At 38.4% G+C, this 20,312-nt stretch overlaps 1 protein-coding gene across 14 annotated transcripts in view; it reads left to right on the top strand.

The window, feature by feature from the left end:
* Positions 1–321: 321 nt before the first annotated feature.
* The window catches only part of RPGR (retinitis pigmentosa GTPase regulator), an 89,622-nt gene continuing 69,631 nt past the window's right edge, over positions 322–20,312 (top strand). For 8 of the 14 annotated variants that reach the window (XM_057537768.1, XM_057537769.1, XM_057537770.1 and 5 more), the window contains exons 1-8: positions 955–1,089; positions 2,713–2,838; positions 3,275–3,367; positions 4,824–4,886; positions 7,327–7,485; positions 8,216–8,365; positions 11,679–11,837; positions 15,538–15,693. In XM_057537768.1, the coding sequence (XP_057393751.1) occupies positions 984–1,089; positions 2,713–2,838; positions 3,275–3,367; positions 4,824–4,886; positions 7,327–7,485; positions 8,216–8,365; positions 11,679–11,837; positions 15,538–15,693 (1,012 nt within the window). In that variant the 5' untranslated portion in view covers positions 955–983. Of the gene's footprint in view, positions 580–954; positions 1,090–2,712; positions 2,839–3,274; positions 3,368–4,823; positions 4,887–7,326; positions 7,486–8,215; positions 8,366–11,678; positions 11,838–15,537; positions 15,694–20,312 lie in introns of those variants that run through there. The other 6 variants (XM_057537771.1, XM_057537772.1, XM_057537767.1 and 3 more) reach the window with 2 other exon arrangements.

Below are 20,312 nucleotides of genomic sequence, written 5' to 3'. Positions count from 1 at the left end.
TATTAACACAGTTGTGTGTTGACGTTTGCCTGTGTCACGTAGCTTGAGTGAGAGGGGATGTGATATTTGTGACGTTCGTCACTATCCGGACGCGGGACCTGGGGGGCCTGGGTCTCCACCAACGTAAGCGCGTACACTCCGGGGACCTTACCGCGCGGCGTGGCTGCCCCTCCTATCCGGGCCACCAGAGGGCGCGCGGCCTCTACCGCAACCGCTCCCTGCGTCTGCGTCTGCGTCTGCGCCTGCGTCTGCGCCTGCGCCTGCGCCTGCGCTGCGCCGGCCGCCCGCCCTCGGCTCCCCTCCCGCAGGCGCCCGCCCCGCCTCGCGCTGGAACGCTCCGCCTCGCTCTGGAACGCTCCGCCTCCGTTGCCCCTAGCGGCTGTTTGTTGACTTCCGGGAACGCGGGAGTCGCCGATGCTCAGAGGGTCGCTATGGGGGGTCCAGAGGGGATCCAGGGCCCGCTTCGGGGCTGAGGTGCTGCCTTAGGCCCCACCGAGTCTCCCTCAACCCCTTCCCGGCCCAGGCGCAGGCTCCCCGTAGCGCCCTTCGGCATGGCGGAACCCGAGGAGGTGGTGCCCGGTGAGTGACACCCACGGCGGTGGCGGCGGGCCGGGAGGGAAGGCCCGCAGGCGGGCGGGCGGCCAGGCCCCGCCTCCGGGCCGGCCCCGTCGGGGGACAGGCCCGGGCCGCGGCCGCCTGACTTTGGTCGGAGCTCTGGCCGCGCCCCCTTGGGAAACTGAGGGGAGAGGAAAGAAGGGGAGGGACGGAAGGGGGGACTACGGGGAAGGGGGTGCTGGTCTTTCGTCTTCTAATTCTTTAAAATAAGTTTTCGATGAGTTTCTCGAAGGCAGGGGAAGTTTTTATCTCTCTATGAGCTTCCCAAAGTACTTCCTTCGAGGTCCTCAGAACCCGGTTGTGTATTGAACGCAGTAAAGAGTGAGTGACCAGGGGGAGTGTGACCAGGGGGAGTGGGGTAAAAGAGGATGGGGAAAACGACTTGGAGAAAGGAGGGAGCCGTTAGCGAGTGGTTTTTTAAGACTTTTCCTCTGAGCTCCAGAAATAACCTTTGGCATTGTGACCCGGTACCGCGTACGTATTGCGTAACAGAAATAGAAGTTTCATGAAACAGTACTTGCTGTAGATGCGCTCAGATCTTTTCTATAATACATTCCCTTAAAAATGGTCATTGTGACCCACTAAGTTGATTTTCTGACCCACCGATGGGTCACGACCAACAGTTTGAAAAAACACTGGATTAGAGCAGAATCATGTATTCACTGAAATATGTATTGCGTTTCTGCCATGCTCTTGGGCTCAAACATGGTTAAATTCCTGCCTCAAATTCACAGCTTAGAGATACAAGAAACTAAACAAAATGACAGTATCGTTTGACAGTAGTTGCCAGGGGGCCAGAGCAGAGCCACCAAACCTTGGCTTGGGGTGAAGGTAACGGGGAAGGCTTCCTGGGAAGCCAGAGCAGGACAAAACAGTTAAAATTATTCATTCTATAAAAACTCAGAGCCTGTTCGAGAACCTGGCCTGCTAAATGTCAATTATCAGTTTGAACTGACACACCTCACAATTGTTCTCAGAAGATTTTCCACAGTGGCTAGTCTCTTGAGCATTAATATTTATTATTAATACTTGTGTTTGCTATGTCTTTCTTTCTGGTACCCATTTAGTTTCTTTATGTGTGATCATCCTCCTTGAGATTTCCTCAAAAGCTGGATCTGGCCTCCTATTTGGAGGGGTGTGTGTGTGTGTGCGCGTGTGCGTGTTTACATAGTTACTGGGATCTGGTAGGAGTTTTGGTCTCTCTCCAAAATGGTACTGGACTAAAATAGTTTGTGAATACTCCTCCCATCAGGTAGCATTTAATGACTTAATTTAAGAATGTAGGGGCTTCCCTGGTGGCGCAGTGGTTGAGAATCTGCCTGCTAATGCAGGGGACACGGGTTCGAGCCCTGGTCTGGGAAGATCCCACATGCCACGGAGCAGCTGGGCCCGTGAGCCACAATTGCTGAGCCTGCGCGTCTGGAGCCTGTGCCCCGCGACGGGAGGGGCCGCGATAGAGAAAGGCCCGCGCACCGCGATGAAGAGCGGTCCCCGCACCGCGATGAAGAGTGGCCCCCGCTTGCCGCAACTGGAGAAAGCCCTCGCACGAACCGAAGACCCAACACAGCCAAAAAAATAAAAAAAATAAATAAATAAATAAATAAATAAATAAGAAAATCCTTTAAAAAAAAAAAAAAAAAGAATGTAAAAATCTCAACATCCTGCGTCCTCACGATGTTAATGATGAAACTCAATACTGTCCTGTTTCTGTGCGTGGAGAAAAGCCCTCAGTCAGGGGCTAGACCATGAGGTGTTCACCAGCGTGAGTGGGGCATTGAGTGTATCAGCTCATTCCAGGGAGTAGATGGTCCACCTCGTGACAGCAGGACTCTTAGTCACTGTGACAGTATATTTCTTACTTTACACCAGTAAACGAATAATACATAATTAATTTATTAGATTTCATAAATAAAACTAGAATGAAGTCTGAGGAATAAAACTGAGTTAAGATGAAAGAAGGAGGGCATAGACAGTGCTGGAGCGGAAGCCAAGCTGTCGGGAGACAAGGGATCTGTATAGATAAATTACTGGAAAAATATTTTAGTTAACAGGCAACATAATAAAAGTTGTGAAATCCAAACTCTCATATATTTACAGATTCGGGTGCTGTGTTTACGTTTGGGAAAACTGAAATTGCTGAAAATATTCCCAGCAAATTCTGGTTTAAAAATGATATACCTATATATCTTTCATGTGGAGATGAACATACTGCTGTTATTACAGGTAAGTGTTAAAATCTTAAATGAAGATAGTAATACTTAGAGAATCCTAAGTATTATAGATGTGCTGTGTTTGAAACATGTTGAAGATATACAGAAAGTGGATTTTTTTTACTTTGCCAGATAATTCTTGACAAATTGATTATCAAGAGTGACTTCCAAGTTCCCTTAGTATATTTAAGTGTGATTTTCTATACATATTACTTTCTTAGAATAAATCTATTTGAATTTATCTATATAATCGAAAAATTATTACTGTATAATCTTAGAAACTCTTTACACCTAACAATATGGCTATAGGTAGATGGGCAAGGGAGCCTGTTTCACACAGAAAAGCAATGACAGTGTTTAAGTACAGCTTTTTTATTGCTTTGTGACGACTTCATCTCACATTATGTTGCAAATGCTTCGATTTATTATTTCTTTTTCCTTCCCACCAGGAAATAATAAGCTTTTCGTGTTTGGCAGTAACAACTGGGGTCAGTTAGGATTAGGATCAAAATCGACTGTTAACAAGCCAACGTGTGTCAAAGGTTTGGGGTCTTTTCTTCTTTATCACTTTAAATACTTGAAGTATATAAAGTACTTTTATATTGATTGTGTAATTCTTTAATATTATATTATAAATAATAAAGTAGTTCTTTATTTTCTGAGATTTACTTGAATATTATTGGCATTTAACTTTATTTTTCATGTGATATTCAGAGCTAGTTTTATATGTTAGGGTCTAAAAATCATACTGATTTTAAACCCAGAGACCACAAAGGAAGTAATGATTCTACAGTATTGCACTTGAACATCCTTTTTTTTTTTTTTTGGCCTGTTTGTAAACCAACTTAAATATTACTGTTACTGTATATACAGAGAACAAACAATATGATATGTTAGGATTTTGAGCTCTGTCTCATTTGTTCGAGTTGTGGACATCATGGTTCTGTTGGTTTTATAAAACACACTTTACCCTGCTGTGTATAGTTAGCAGCTGTGCTGAAGAAAATATTAGAACTAGGAGTTGATTAGTACTAGTGTTCTTACAAGAACAACAGGACAAAATATTTCAAATCAGGATTGTCCCAGAAAATATGAGACATATTACATCTTTACAAAGGTTTCTCGCCATTATGTGCAAAAGCTTCTGTTTGGTTATAACCTATGAATATCAGCTATACTTGAATGGTGATGGAGATTCCTTGGGATATGACAAGAGCAGGATTCTTTATCTTTGTAGCCAAATTTTTAATTTCAGCTCAAAATTTCAGTGTAATTTATCATATCCATGCTATTTATAGGTATTGTTGTGGAACTGTTAAGGTATTCCACTCGGTAAAAAAGTATTTACTGAGCACAGTCTGCTAAACCCTTGGGTTTATTTACAGTGCCTATGATCCTTACTCTCAAGTATCTAATCAACCTAACAGGATTGTCTAGACTATGAGATCCTTGAGACCAGGGACTCTGTCTTAGTGATCTTTGCAGCCCCTATGCTAAGCGCTTAGGAGGTGTTCTGTAAATGTTTTTAATATGTAAATGAATGAATGAAGAACTTGAACATAGGTGTATGCCTATGAATATTGGACTTAGTGTTTTGTTGCGGCAGGTAGAAAGTAAGCTTGATGATGGTGATGGCAGATTAGGGAATAGATCAGGTTGGTGAAGAGGCAGCAAAACAATGCAGTGGATCTCAGCACGTGTTAATTACTTGTGGAGTTTTAAATAATATATAGATGCCTAGGCTTTACCTCAAACCTACTGACTCAGATTCTCCAGGGGTGGGGCTGCGCTATTTGTATTTTTTTTCAAAGCATCATTGGTTATTATGATGCACAACTCCTTGCAAAAACGTTTGATTTATTAGTTATGAACATTGACTTTGGAGTCAGACAAGCCTGGGTTTAAATCTGTTCTACCGCTTGGTTATCATTTGACCTGGATTATTTGTCATTTCCATAATCATAAAATATCTTAATTGTCATATTTTTATATTTTTAGCTTTAAAACGGGAAAAAGTGAAACTTGCTGCCTGTGGAAGGAACCACACCCTAGTTTCAACAGGTATAGTATTCAATCTGTATGACTTCCTGCCCAATTTGAGGACTGAGGTCTCACTCCAGTAACATTTGTGACTTTGTAAAATTAATAGAAATGGTAACTTGGCAACAGTAAGATTAGGATTTTTAAAAAAGGTAAATGGTTAGTACACTTGTTTGCCTATGAAAATATGCAGATAAATGTTAAGTGACTGAAGAAAAAGCTTCTTTTCTTGGATTATGTCAAGGGACAGCATCTCCTTACCTGTGTGCACACCTCAGGGGCCACTTGCTCCTGATCTTGCTCTTCCCTCTTCTTTTCTGAGGGTGAGTGGAAGCCCTCCCCAAAGGGCTATTGATATGAGTTAGCACAATTCCAATCAAAATCCAAACAGGGTGTGTGTGTGTGTGTGTGTGTGTGTGCGTGTGCGTGTGTAGAAATTCACAAGGTGGTTCTAAAGTTTATATGGAAAAGCAAAGGACCTAGAATAGCCAAAACAATTTTGAAAAGACCAAAATTGGAGGACTAGCACTACCTGATTTCAAGACCTACTGTAAAGCTACAGTGGTTAAGGCAGTGTGCTAGTAGTGAAAAGACAGAGATTAATGGAACAGAATAGAATCCAGAAATAGACCCACATGTTTATGCCCAAGTAATATTTGACAAAGGTGCCAAGGCAGTTCAGTGGAGAAAAGGTAGTTTTCAACAATCCTGCTGGAACAATTAGACATCCAGGCCCTGACCACCGAGCAGTCTTTCCTACTTCCTTTCCCACAAACACAGCTTCTTCTGTCTTCAGGCTGTTCTCACTGCTTCGGCCCCTGCCTCACCTCTCTGCCCTCACTCATACTTTTCCTTTGCTGAAATGTCTTTTCTCTTTCTCTTACTCAGATTCTTGTCTCTTAAGATCCAGTATAAGTCTTACTTCATCCATGGAGCTTTTTGTGACTATTCACCTTTTTCCTTATGTCATTCTCTGAACTGCTTCAGCATACACCAACTCTGGTTTGTTCCATATGTGTTAAATTGTGTGGTTCAATTCCATGTGGCCTTGTAGTATCTTCCATTTGAAACCTAGTCTTATTTCCTCAATTAGGTTTCATTTTTTCTAAAATAATATCTAGTTTTAAATTTTTACTGATTCAGAATGATTTTGTCCTAAGTTTCCCCTGTAATTTAGTGAGGCTTTAATTCCATGTGCATTTTTATGACAGATATAACTAATTTTAATAAGTATATCTTTTTTTAAATAAATTTATTTATTTATTTATTTTTGGCTGGTTGGGTCTTTGTTGCTGCACGCGGGCTTTCTCTAGTTGTGGCGAGTGGGGGCTACTCTTTGTTGCAGTGCGCGGGCTTCTCATTGCGGTGGCTTCTCTTGTTGCAGAGCATGGGCTCTAGGCATGTGGGCTTCAGTAGTTGTGGCACGCGGCCTCAGTAATTGTGGCTCTTGGGCTCAGCAGTTGTGGCTCGTGGGCTCTAGTGCGCAGGCTCAGTGTTGTGACACACGGGCTTAGTTGCTCCACGGCATGTGGGATCTTCCCGGACCAGGGCTCGAACCCGTGTCCCCTGCATTGGCAGGCGGATTCTTAACCACTGCACCATCAGGGAAGTCCCAATAAGTATATCTTTATGTGTCATTACGTTAGAGCTTACTGGCAATGTTTATTATCTAGGAATGATATACTTCTTAATGTGATTAAGAAAATTGTTAACATTTATATAGTGCTTACCGTGTGCCAAGTGCCATTCTAAGAATTTTATAAATGTTAACTCATTTAATCTTCATAACACCTCTATGGAGTAGGCACTATTATTATCCCATTTTACAGATGAGGAAAATGAGACACTGAGAGGTTAAGGATAGCTTGCCCAAAGTTACACAACTGATAAGTGGCAAGCCAGAATTTGCGCCCAGGAAGTCTGGTTCTGGTGTCCCCTCTCCTAAACACAATGCTATACTGGCTTCCTGTTTAGCTAGAAAATTAAAATAATTACACAACATAGAATTTTCACGTTTCTAATTATATTCTTCTTGTATTCGCCTCATTTTACTTATTTGTTACCTATTATGTCTTAGCTTTAATGGGTATGGAAGGTAAAATTAATGAACCACATCTCTTTTAAAATAGTTTGATTTGGATTATAAACTAATTTGGAAATTACTTTCCTCTTTTTCGCTCTGAATTAATAGTTCTGCATTAGCAAGAAAATACATTCCACACATTCTGTGCATTTCAGTTGCTACTTAAAGTCTAGAGTGATTTATAAAATCTCACAAAAATGTGGAGCCTTGCTTGTTTTGCTGTATTTTTGACACCGAAATGAAGTTGTTCACCAAATTGTAGGATAATGCCAGCTTTCAGCTTTCTTCACTGGTAATAGAGGAACTGTCTGATATACACTGGTCTGCCTCATAAAGATGGTGACTATGGTATACTGATGTTTTCTTTTCTATGTGCAGAAGGAGGCAAAGTATACGCCGCTGGAGGAAATACTGAAGGACAGCTGGGACTTGGTGATACTGAAGAGAGAAACACTTTTCATCTAATTAGTTTTTTTACATCCCAGCATAAGATTAAACAACTCTCTGCTGGGTCTAACACTTCAGCTGCACTGACTGGTAAGACTTTTTTCCACTTCAAACTGGGACACATCCCTTTTTTTTAGACCAGAATATACCAGGTCAGTAAACTGAAAACAGCAATGCTGTTTAGTTTTCTTTCATTGACCATGTGTTTTCAGAAGACGTTTAAAATAGAACTTAAAATCATGACATATACTACAACTTTATGCTTACATACGTTTAGAAGGTAATTGTTAAATAAATTCGAAGCTGTGCTATCGATCTGTTCCTTTAGATATTCTTAAACATTATCTTCATTGTGTGTTCTGAAAGTTATATTTCAGCTTTAATGAAGTTGCTGTCAGAAACATCCTAGAAATCTGTTGGATATATGTTATTAAAATACAGTTTGTAATGGTCATTGCATCTCTCTGCCCTCCCTATCAAAAGCCCATATGAGAAATTTCTGTAAAATTTGGAGCTGAGATAAACGTGTCTGACCGAAGAAGCTGCTGGTGTGCTGCTTCGTTCCAGTCCGGAGAGCTGTGTAACATGCGGTGTTAGAGAAAGCCTGCGCGCAGCAACGAAGACCAAACGCAGCCAAAAAAAATTTTTTTAAAAAGAAATTGTACTAAGTAGCTACCTGGTATAAATGTCTTAGTAGTACTTTTCTTTCAAGATGCATAATTTTTCTAAATTAAAAAATAAATGCTCTGTTGGAAGTATAATAACTTGCCGTCCCTGCTACCTCTTAAAACCTTTTTTCCTCTTTGTGTTTTCTTTATAGAGGATGGAGAGCTTTTCATGTGGGGTGACAATTCTGAGGGGCAAATTGGTTTACAAAATATAACTAGTATATGTGTCCCTCATCAAGTGACCATTGGAAAACCTATCTCCTGGATCTCTTGTGGATATTACCATTCAGCTTTTGTAACAAGTAAGACAGAACAGTTTGGATTTCTCATGTTATCTCCCATTTCTAAGTTATTACTAAATAATAAAATGTCATAACATTCTACATTTCTACAGAAATATTGCCATGGTATTCCATGTAATGAAATAATTTTGGTCTGTTTTAAGTCACAGTATTTCTTCATTTCAATAATGAGTGTTTATAATTTCAAACTATCTGACGTGTTAACTTTTTTTTTAATATCGATGGTACTATTTTATTTATTTTTTAATTAATTTTTAATTTTTGTCTGTGTTGGGTCTTCGTTGATGCGCACGGGCTTTCTTTAGTTGTGGTGAGCAGGGGCTACTCTTTGATGTGGTGCGCAGGCTTCTCATTGCGGTGGCTTCTCTTGTTGCGGAGCACGGGCTCTAGGGACGCGGGTTTCAGTAGCTGTGGCACGTGGGCTCTAGAGCACAGGGTCAGTATTTGTGGTGCACGGGCTTAGTTGCTCCATGGCATGTGGGATCTTCCCAGACCAGGGCTCGAACCCGTGTCCCCTGCATTGTCAGGCGGATTCTTAACCACTGCACAACCAGGGAAGTCCCTTAACTTTTTTAATGAATGTTAGGTCTATTAGGAAAACAAAATTTATGCATAAGAAACCCTTCTAAATTTTGGCTCTCAAACTTCTTAGACTCTTTGGCATTAAAAACAAGACCTGTGAGCCTCTTTTCTCTGGATCCACTTGTCTCTGTAGTTTGACCTACTCTATTCTTGTCCTGATAATTTGCTCTTACTGTTTCAGTACATGAGTCATAGATTTTCATTGTAGGAATAGGGATGAAGATTAGATGAAAAAGGAAGGGAGTTCAGTATGGGATATGCTTTCCTTTGTTGGGACTTTTCTCAGGATCCCCCGTTTCTCCTTTTCCTGGGCTCACTGGCAACCTTCTCTACCTTAGTTAAAATATTTTAAACTTTGGACTCTTAACTGTTATAGCCTACATCTACACTGGTAGTAATACCAGAAGTATGATCATGGTTTTCCATCTTATTTATGGTTTTCCTAACAGTAAAAGCACCCAGCAGAAATAGTTCTATGGACCCTCTTAGATATCTCTCTAAATATTTGTTTTATACATTTACTTCCTATCCTGTGCACCTCAGATTCAGGTTTAGAAAGTGCTTATTGACCTATCCCAGTGCCCCCCCAGGTTTACCAATGAATTGGTAGCAGCTTGGTACCAAGAAAAGGCAAACTCTGACTTGGCTGGGTTTGTTCACTACTGGGTCAGTTTGTGTCTTGAAGAAACAATATTTATTCAATCAATAAATATTGTTGAATGAGGAGGTGAGTGAATGAATGATAAATTGACTGTGTTCCTTGGGGCAATACCACATACCAACTTATTTGCAGCTCCTGGGGTTGGTATAGTCTGTACTCACTTTGTTTATGAAACAAAAAACAGGGAAAAAAACACACGTGCAAGAACAAATAATCAAAAGCATTGTCTTATATTTGGGCCTTAATAAAACTCCCAGAATCAATTTTTATTTACTACTGCTTTAGCCAGTAGGGAAACAAGTGGAATTATTCGTTTTAACCAATAGGCATTACATTGAACTTTTTTGTTTTGTTTTCTGTTTTTATGCCTTTTTTAAAAAACAGCTTTATTGATGTATAGGTCACATACCATACAATTCACCCATTTAAGGTGTGAGGAGCAGCAGGAATTTATAGACAGTAGTAGAAAGAGACTTATTTGGACTTAGTAACTCCTTTCATATGAGAGGCAAGAACATGGGAAAAGGGGGAGCGTGCCGACTTACTGAGCACTTCTGTGCCAGTGTTTGCCGAATACTTCAGAGAAAACTGTGGTTCAGAAAACTTCATTTTTTGTACAGATCAATCTAGAAAATGAGTATAGCTGTGTTTGCAGTATTTGACCAAGTTTTAAGTGGCACATACCATGTGTGTTAGATGTCATACAACTTCCCTAAGTTCTGATTTGCTAGAAGAGCTCTCAAGCTTCAATAGCTGGTTATACTCGTGGCTTAGATTTATTACAGCAAAGGATACCGAGCAAAAGCAGCAGGGAAGATCTGTATCCTCCAGGGAGGTCCAGTGTGCGCTTCCTAGTCCTTCCTATTCCAAGGCCCCACAGGACATGTTTTCTCTTTGGCAGTGAACTACAGGGATGTGTGTGTAATGTCTCTGCTCAGGGAAGCCTACTCTATTCTCAGGGTCTGAGGCTTTTGTGTGGGTGGCTGGTGTCATGTAGGCACATCCTGCTAGCAACTAGTCATGGCAACTGCAACTCGGGTCTCTCAACAGTGAAACCAGGTGTACCTCATCAGTGTTGAAGTTTGTGCAAAGCAACCCTCTCTTAGCTTCTTGCTAAGCTGGCATAATTCATTTCCCCAGGTGTACATAACAAAAACATCAATCACCAACATAAAGAACACTCCCAAGGGCCACATTCCCAGGGGTTGGTCAACAGTCAGTCAGTCAGTCAGTCATGCTTCTCTTGGAGACATGCAAATAATACAAGAGGTGCTGTGTTACCTCTTTCCTCATATCAGTGGTGATACGTTCTGTGTCATAATCTTTGGATTAGATTATGTATTTACAACAGTTTTTAAATTCCTGTTTTATAGAACTCAGTTCAGTTCATAGAAATGAATTAAAAAAGATCCTGCTTTCAAGAAACTCATAGTATAGTGTGGGAAGTGTGATAACAGAAGCAAATCAATAGTATTGGTATGGACAAGGCAGTGATTAAATGTCATGAGTTCCTTAATAAGAGAATCTTTCTGGAAAAAGTGCCATCTAACTGAGTAAAATTTGCTATCTTTAGTCTCACTCACCATATTTACCTCACACATAAATGGGTTTTCTACAATAAGTTTCATTAAAAGCAATTATTTATTCACCAAGTATTCATTAAATGTTTAATATACTAGACACACTGCTAAGTTCTTGCAATACCGTAGTGAGCAAGACAAAATCCATGTCCTTATGGGGCTTTAACGTCGAGTCATTTTGCTTTATTGAAAGTAGGTAGAAGTAAGATCATCTTTTCTATGTATTGTGAAACAGGTAAAATAATTTTCTAGTTGTTACTAGTAGTGCTGGTCGTGAATTCTTCAGGAAGATTTTGGATTAGAATAATCAAGGGGAAGGGAAAATCTACTTTTATTTCCTTACCATTCAGTAAAAATATCTCAAGAAAGGTCAAATTTATTAAGTTGAGATTTTCTACATTTTTTTATCAAACGTGAGAACATGTACCAAAAAGACCAGTATTTGTTCATGTCTGTGTCATCATCGATCACTGTCCTTTTCCTTCAATAGCGGAGGGAGAACTGTACACCTTTGGAGAACCTGAGTATGGGAAATTAGGTCTTCCCGGAAAGCTGCTGATCAATCACAAAGTGCCCCAGCTGGTGCCTGGAATTCCTCAGAAGGTGATCCAAGTAGCTTGTGGTGGAGGGCACACGGTTGTGCTCACAGGTATGTGTGCGGCTCCGTTCCCTGCTTTCTTTGGTAGCTAATGAAAAAAGCTTTTTTTACATTCATTTATTTTTATTGTGGTAGGAACACTTAACATCTGATCCATCCTCTTAACAGATTTTTAAGTTTACAATACAGTATTGTTATCTATAGGCACAATGTTGTATGGCAGGTCTCTAGAACTTTCACCTTTGCATAGCTAAAACCTTATACCCATTCATTAGCAGCTCCCCTCTCCCCCTACCCTAGACCCTGGCAACCACCATTCAAGTCTCTGCTTCGATGAGTTTGACTGTTTTAGATACTTCATGTAAGTTGGCTTTGCATCTTTTTCCATTAAGATCCCCACCTTTTGTTCCTATAGTTAATAAACATTTCTGGCCTGTGGAAGAAATTTTTAAGTAGAAAAAAATGAATCTTGTTGAATTATTTTTGCTAACATAATTGACATTTTCATGATCTTAACACGTTGAATGGCAGCAAATAACGTTTTTTAGCTCATTTTCAAGAACAGATTGTTTTCCTCATATATATGTATTCCATATTTATTTAAAATTGACATTATTTTTTCTGAAATACCTTATTTTGGAGAAGCTCCCTGTTAATACTGTTTTCTACTTGTCATTGATAATTCTTTTTGATATTCACAATGTCTAACTTGGTGATTTCTTTGTGATTTTTATGTTCTGTTATAGTAATTCATTAAAAAGTGTTAAGATTTTAAATTACAGATAATAAAAAAAAGTTAGAACTTTAATAGTAATGTCACTTTTGGCTTCTGAATTTTGTATTTGGTATGACATGTGACTTCTCAGAATTCTAGTCAGTATAATTAAAATAGACTTACTACTTGTTAATATGCTTACTAAATTGATGCTCCCAAATTTGTTCAGCATTAGATTTATTTTAGATGAGTAGTATAGAGGTAAAGCAGTTAGGTAGTGAATGATTATGATATATTTTGGTCAAAAAGAAAGAAACAGTTTCTGAAGTCACCACTTAATCTTCAGTAACCCAAAGCTAGAAATGTTCTAGACAAATTTTAAGTAATATCCAGTTCTCAGATGATAATGCTTAAATGTTGCAAGGTGATTAAGCAATATTTTATCTTTAGATTTTCCTCTCTTACATCACTTTGACTTCCTATTCTAGTCCCAGTCATGCGTATAAAGCTATGGTTTCCCAGAATTACAATTTCCAGATGGAATCTTTTCAAAGTGAGAAATAATTTTTTTCTAGGCCTCAACTCTAAATTTGGAAATAATTCTGAGGTTTAAGTTTTTTTTTAAACTTCTGCTGATAAAGTGAATTTTCATATAATTTCTAAAAGATTTATCTTAGGAATTAAACTTCAAAATTAATCTTTATAAATTATCTGAAAATTTATTCTGTAGGCAGAAATGCAACTTATTCTTCATGTGTTATGTATTTTCTCCAGTTTATACAAAGATTGTAGAAAGAACTAATTTATTAGGTGATTGAAGGTTATTCTGAAGGACACAAATGTTGATTATATAATAATAATGTCATTCAACCATACATTATAAAATATTTTCACCAAGATAACCCATGATTCTTTTAATTATACTTTAAAAATGTACCTAATGATATTTTCTTGCAGTATTATACTCATTTAGCTTTCTGTGGACTTCGTTTTGAAGTTAAAAACCATGTTGCCAGAAATTGATTGTTTTCTTCAGATTTTTGCAGACTTTGGGATCTCACAGAGCAGTAAAGTTTTTATATTTTAAGTTTTTAATTTTATAAACAGAATATGAGGACCTAGAGATGGTTGCCAACTTCCAATTTGCATTTGGCTAAGTATGGATGTTGCAAGAAAAATGCAATCTGTTTTTACCATTATATCATAAAATAAGGGCCATTTTTGAAACAAAAATTTAAAAGCTCTTAATTTTATAATAAAAGACATCCCCTTAAATTGTAAACATTTATCTGTATGGAAAATTCACTGCTTTGCCTATTATTTAAATTTCTCCATGGACCTTTGAAAGCTTTATTATGAGCCAGTCCTGGTGAGAAACCTGTATTCTGGAGCAGTGTGGACAGAAATATTAAATATTAAGTCCTAATTGATGAAGAAATGGACCTGAAGAGTGTATTGATCATCAGTTTGACTAAGTACTAAGTTAAATACCTAAGAGTTACAGAATACTTTGCAAGACCTTAAAGCAAAGAATAGCTAACCGTCTGTTCTAAATTGTTCCCTTCATTAAAGGAAAGGGCTTGGCCAGGTAGAGATAGACAGTTATCTTAATTTACCCAACATCCTCCTATTAAGCTGAACATTCAGAACTGGAGATATGCTGTGTGATTATTAATTAAACTAAGAGATAGTATTTTTTACACTAAAATAAAGATCTGTTTGCCATTGCCTCAGTGTGGCTTCATATCCTTGATGTACCATATTTTCTTTAAGAAGTAATATCTATATGTCTTATTCATGAAGTAAACATTAGACAGAAAAAATATAAAACTATATGACAGTAGTTATATGTTCTTCAGTATCCTCTGTTGTCAGAATAAGGTTGAGTTGATTAGATAATTACTTTTTAGAAAAATGTCCTTTTACAACTGAATGTCCCACTGTTTTAAAATCTTCCTGCATGTTTTCTCATTTAATCGTCGCAGCAGCTCTATTAGATAGGGATTATAGCATTAGGGAATTTAAGTAGCTTGTCTACTTACCACAGCTAGTAATAATGAAGGTTTGGGCTTCTACCTGAATCTGAAGCTCTTGCTCCTGCTGTGCCTCCTAAGGCAGGGGCCAGGGAGAGTCGTGTGTCTAAAGGACGCTTTCATCACCACTCGTTTATCCTATTTTTGTGCTTTTCCATTTCTCAAGACTATGTGAGCTAATATTTACTGTTATTGGAGTTCCTTTGGAATCACTTCAAAAATATTAATATAATATAGTATGCATAAACAACAAGGTCCTACTGTATAGCACAGGGAACTATATTCAATATCCTGTGACAAACCATAATGGAAAAGAATATGAAAAAGGATATATATATGTATAACTGAGTCACTTTGCTGTACAGAAGAAAATAACACAACATTATCAATCAACTATACTTCAATAAAATTTTAAAAAAATTTTAATGTTAATATACAGGAAAGGTTTTTCCCCTCCTTTGATTATTATTGCATTTCCTAGTAAATGAGCTTTACCTGTGAATAAATCTAGCATGTCTGATGTAAGTTTTCATTCTCATGCTAATTCTTCTCTGAAATTGTTTTCTAAAATAGGTTATTCCATTAAACTACAGTTAATAAGTAAGGACTTTTTCTGTGGGAAACACTTCGTTTATTTAGGGCAGTGAAAGGAATTCGCTTAATGACAATTGATGCTTTTTAACAAACTGAGTGGTAATTATAGGGACTTTTTAGGTAGTAGTTCACCGACTTTTGTGTCTTTAGCAATTCCTTCTATGGTTATATGTAAAAGATAAAATCAGGCCCATGCCATTATTGTTACAATTGTGTACCTTGCCATTTTTCTCTTCCTTTATCACTGAGGAATGTATACGTAAGTATTAGGTATTCTTATATGAGTATTTCTTTGAGAGGCCCTTAACCCTCATTATAAAAGGTGGAATATCACCGTTTTTCTAGATATAATGGTGACCGTGCCTGTACCCCTAAAATCCTTTTCTTGTGTTTGCCCCTCCCCTTTCAGAGAATGCTGTGTACACCTTTGGGCTGGGACACTTTGGTCAGCTGGGTCTTGGCACTTTTATTTTTGAAACTTCAAAACCCAAAGCCATTGAGAATATTAAGGATCAGAAAATAAGTTATGTTTTCTGTGGAGAAAACCACACAGCTTTGATAACAGGTACAGATCAGAATTTCTGTTAATATACTTATGGAACTGGGTATATTTTATTACAAAATAAATACTATATAGAATGAATGTATCTAACTTAAGCAAAGGAAACAATAACTGAGAAAATGGAATTCTTTGTTTGATATGCCAACGTGTAAAGTTGTAAACTCCTTTTTCATACTTTAGTTTAATTTAAAATCAGTGTAAATGATCCAAAGGTTTAGAGCCTCAAAATGTGTCAATGCTATCAGAGGTAAGACCATAGCATTATACTTTGGCAGAAGTATAAAAAGTAAAAAGCTGGAATCTTTTCGAAATTGTATCAATTTGAAGGCTCTGAACTCTGCTCAGGCCAAAGTGAAAAGTCTCGTAAGAAAGAACTTATTTTAAAATATTCTCCCTCTTCAGTCTGACAGCTACATTCAGGCTGAGTAAATTCTTATGATGCTTCTGCCACCGGGAGGCGTTTTCAGGAGTAACTCTTTCATACTTTCTCCACAGTGGTAGACAGAAAGGTACCCCAAAGACTATTAATTAAATGAATACCTGGGTCCTCTAGCTCTTCTGCTCTGTAGTTTCTCCTTTATCCGGGGAGATGGTGCTATGGGTCTACTTCTCAACCTCAGAAACTAGGTGCTGCCAATGTAGGAATCAATAAAGGTACTTCCCTAAAATGACTGACTCACCTATAGATAATTAATATGGAGCTGGAGGAATCAGGCTCCCTGACTTCAGACTATACTACAAAGCTACAGTAATCAAGACAGTATGGTACTGGCACAAAAATAGAAATATAGATCAATGGAACAGGATAGAAAGCCCAGAGATAAACCCACGCACATATGGCCACCTTATCTTTGATAAAGGAGGCAAGAATATACAGTGGAGAAAAGACAGCCTCTTCAATAAGTGGTGCTGGGAAAACTGGACAGCTACATGTAAAAGTATGAAATTAGAACACTCCCTAACACCATACACAAAAATAAACTCAAAATGGATTAAAGACCTAAATGTAAGGCCAGACACTATAAAACTCTTAGAGGAAAACATAGGCAGAACACTCTATGACATACATCACAGAAAGATCCTTTTTGACCCACCTCCTAGGGAAATGGAAATAAAAACAAAAATAAACAAATGGGACCTAATGAAACTTAAAAGCTTTTGCACAGCAAAGGAAACCATAAACAAGACCAAAAGACCCTCAGATTGGGAGAAAATATTTGCAAATGAAGCAACTGACAAAGGATTAATCTCCAAAATTTACAAGCAGCTCATGCAGCTCAATAATAAAAAAACAAACAACCCAATCCAAAACTGGGCAGAAGACCTAAATAGACATTTCTCCAAAGAAGATATACAGATTGCCAACAAACACATGAAAGAATGCTCAACATCATTAATCATTAGAGAAATGCAAATCAAAACTACAGTGAGATACCATCTCACACCAGTCAGAATGGCCATCATCAAAAAATCTAGAAACAGTAAATGCTGGAGAGGGTGTGGAGAAAAGGGAACCCTCTTGCACTGTTGGTGGGAATGTAAATTGATACAGCCACTATGGAGAACAGTATGAAGGTTCCTTAAAAAACTAAAAATAGGGCTTCCCTGGTGGCGCAGTGGTTGAGAGTCTGCCTGCCAATGCAGGGGACACAGGTTCGAGCCCTGGTCTGGGAGGATCCCACATGCCGCGGAGCAACTGGGCCCGTGAGCCACAATTACTGAGCCTGCGCGTCTGGAGCCTGTGCTCCACAACAAGAGAGGCCACGATAGTGAGAGGCCCGCGCACCGCGATGAGGAGTGGCCCCCGCTTGCCACACCTGGAGAAAGCCCTCTCACAGAAACGAAGACCCAACACAGCCAAAAATAAATAAATAAATAAAATAAAATAAAATAAAAAACTAAAAATAGAATTACCATACGACCCAGCAATCCCACTACTGGGCATATACCCTGAGAAAACCATAATTCAAAAAGAGTCATGTACCACAATGTTCATTGCAACTGTATTTACAATAGCCAGGACATGGAAGCAACCTAAGTGTCCATCAACAGATGAATGGGTAAAGAAGATGTGGCACATATATACAATGGAATATTACTCAGCCATAAAAAGAAACGAAATTGAGTTATTTGTAGTGAGGTGGATGGACCTAGCGTCTGTCATACAGAGTGAAGTAAGTCAGAAAGAGAAAAACAAATACAGTATGCTAACACATATATATGGAATGTAAGGGGAAAAAAAAAGGTCATGAAGAACCTAGGCGTAAGATGGGAATAAAGACACAGACCTACTAGAGAATGGACTTGAGGATATGGGGAAGGGGAAGGGTAAGCTGGGACAAAGTGAGACAGTGGCACGGACATATATACACTACCAAACGTAAAATAGATAGCTAGTGGGAAGCAGCCGCATAGCACAGGGAGATCAGCTCGGTGGTTTGTGACCCCCTAGAGGGGTGGGATATGGAGGGTGGGAGGGAGGGAGACGCAAGAGGGAAGAGATATGGGAACATATGTATATGTATAACTGATTCACTTTGTTATAAAGCAGAAACTAACACACCATTGTAAAGCAATTATACTCCAATAAAGATGTTAGGAAAAAAAAAAGAAATGAGCATAAAGCTTCACAAATACATCAATAAATTTAAACTATTATTGACACATTAAACAAAAATATGTAATTTGAGAAGAATAAAAATTAAGTGAGATATGTTTCATTTGAATTACAAATATATATATATATAAACTCCATAATTTTAATTACTTTGGAATAAAAGGCTCTGTGATTTCTCTATTTGTAGCTCACATTTCTCTAAAAAGTAAAGCATTAAAAAGTCATAAATCATATAGTATTTTGAAATAATCTAGATACTGGTATTTCTGCATTTTTCCCCTTCTTTTACAAGTTTCTGCTATGATGGACCTCATCTAATGGTATCTGCTTAGGGGAACTAGGGCTCAGCAAATACAAGGTACTACCAAGTACTGTCCCTTCTTCCCCAAAGAACTTTTCAGAGAGAACTACCTGCCCATTTTCAAGTATCAGTGTCCTTATTAATGTAGCATGAAATTGAACTATATAGAATGTAAAGAATTACTATTCATTCACAATCCCAAAAGAGTTGTTGATAGGTATGCCTTACTGCAAGTCTTAAGCTCAGTTTCTCTGTCTTTACTACCATTTTCCATCAACTCTAAATTGCCACTGATAGTAAATACACACTTTTTATGGATCATTTAACATACAATTAGGTTTTTTGGTTAAACTTTCATAATACCTTTACTCCTGATGAAAGAAGTTTCAGCACAAATAATTGAACATTAATTTTATTTGACTTTTTTGCTCATGAATCCTCCCCAGGGACAGGTGTTATGAATTTTTTCTTTGTCCAGGACTAATGAGAGATATGTAGTGAGTTATCTGTAAGTTCTTGCCAGTTCCACATTATAGCCAGTGGCTCATGTTTTAAAAAGCTCTCTGAGGTTGGAAGTGTGATCAGGCAGCTTGATCAGAGTTTATTTTTTCTGGCTAAAGATAACCAGGTTTAAAAAAAAAAAAAAACCTTAACATTTTGAATAAGGATATCAGGGTCAAAAAAAGGAGGAGGAAAGCAAAAAGATGATAAGGAGTATATATAAAGAAAGGAAATAAATACCTAATAGTAAGAATTATAACAATCTAAATTTAGAATCTAAATGCTGGTTATTGCTTATTTATAGGGAATCTATTTGTTTCTAATATATTAATTTTTGAACTTGCCACTTTAGTGAATTATGTTATTATTTCTAATTATTTTTTCAGGCAGTTCTCGTGGCTTTTCTTACTATACAGTTACTTTGCCATCTTAAAGTACAGGTCCCCATATATGATCTTGTCATTTCCCAGCTTAAAACCATTCATTTAGCTTATTATTGTTCTTAATATAGAGTTCAAAAATGCTTAATATGAGCTAATAAGATCCTCTTTCGTGTGATTCCTTCTTCCCTCTTCAGGCTCATCTCATACCACTCTCACCTTTGTGCTCCAGACACATTGGTTGCCTTTTGGCTTCTTGACTGTGCTGTGTTTTCTCTTGATTCACAGCCTTTGTATGTACTGCTGGCCTCTGCCTGGAAGATTCTTTGCTCCCTTCTTCTTGTAACTAAACCCTAATCCTTTCAGCTTCAGTTTAAAAGCCTTTCCTAATCTCCAGACTGGAGGGAGAGCCCCTCCTCTGCACCTATACTGGCACCCTTTCCTTTCCTTCTGCTTCCATGGCACTTACCTCACTTGAGATGGAGAGTATGAAAGAAAGGCTTGAGGAGTGAATGTACGGAATACCTGCTATGGCAGTGGGCAAAAGGATTAACTGGAGAGAAGCGACAAAATTACTCATCATCATCTTGGCCCAGCTATATAGGGGACCCCAGTATTGATATAGGGACCAGCAGCTTGGTTGGTTTATGGCATTTCCTTCAGCAGCTTTCCACAACCCTGAAGCAGAAGTAAAAGAGACAGTTGGATTGATCTAAACTAGTGATTTTGTCTCCACAGGGGACACATGGCAATGTCTGGAGATGTTTTTGATTGTCACAACTGCAGAGGCAGGGTATTCTATGGGCATTTAGTAGGTGGAAGC

This window comes from Balaenoptera acutorostrata, chromosome X, assembly GCF_949987535.1.
Source record: "Balaenoptera acutorostrata chromosome X, mBalAcu1.1, whole genome shotgun sequence".
NCBI classification, from domain to species: domain Eukaryota; kingdom Metazoa; phylum Chordata; class Mammalia; order Artiodactyla; family Balaenopteridae; genus Balaenoptera; species Balaenoptera acutorostrata.
This window is presented reverse-complemented; position numbering and strand designations above follow the sequence as displayed.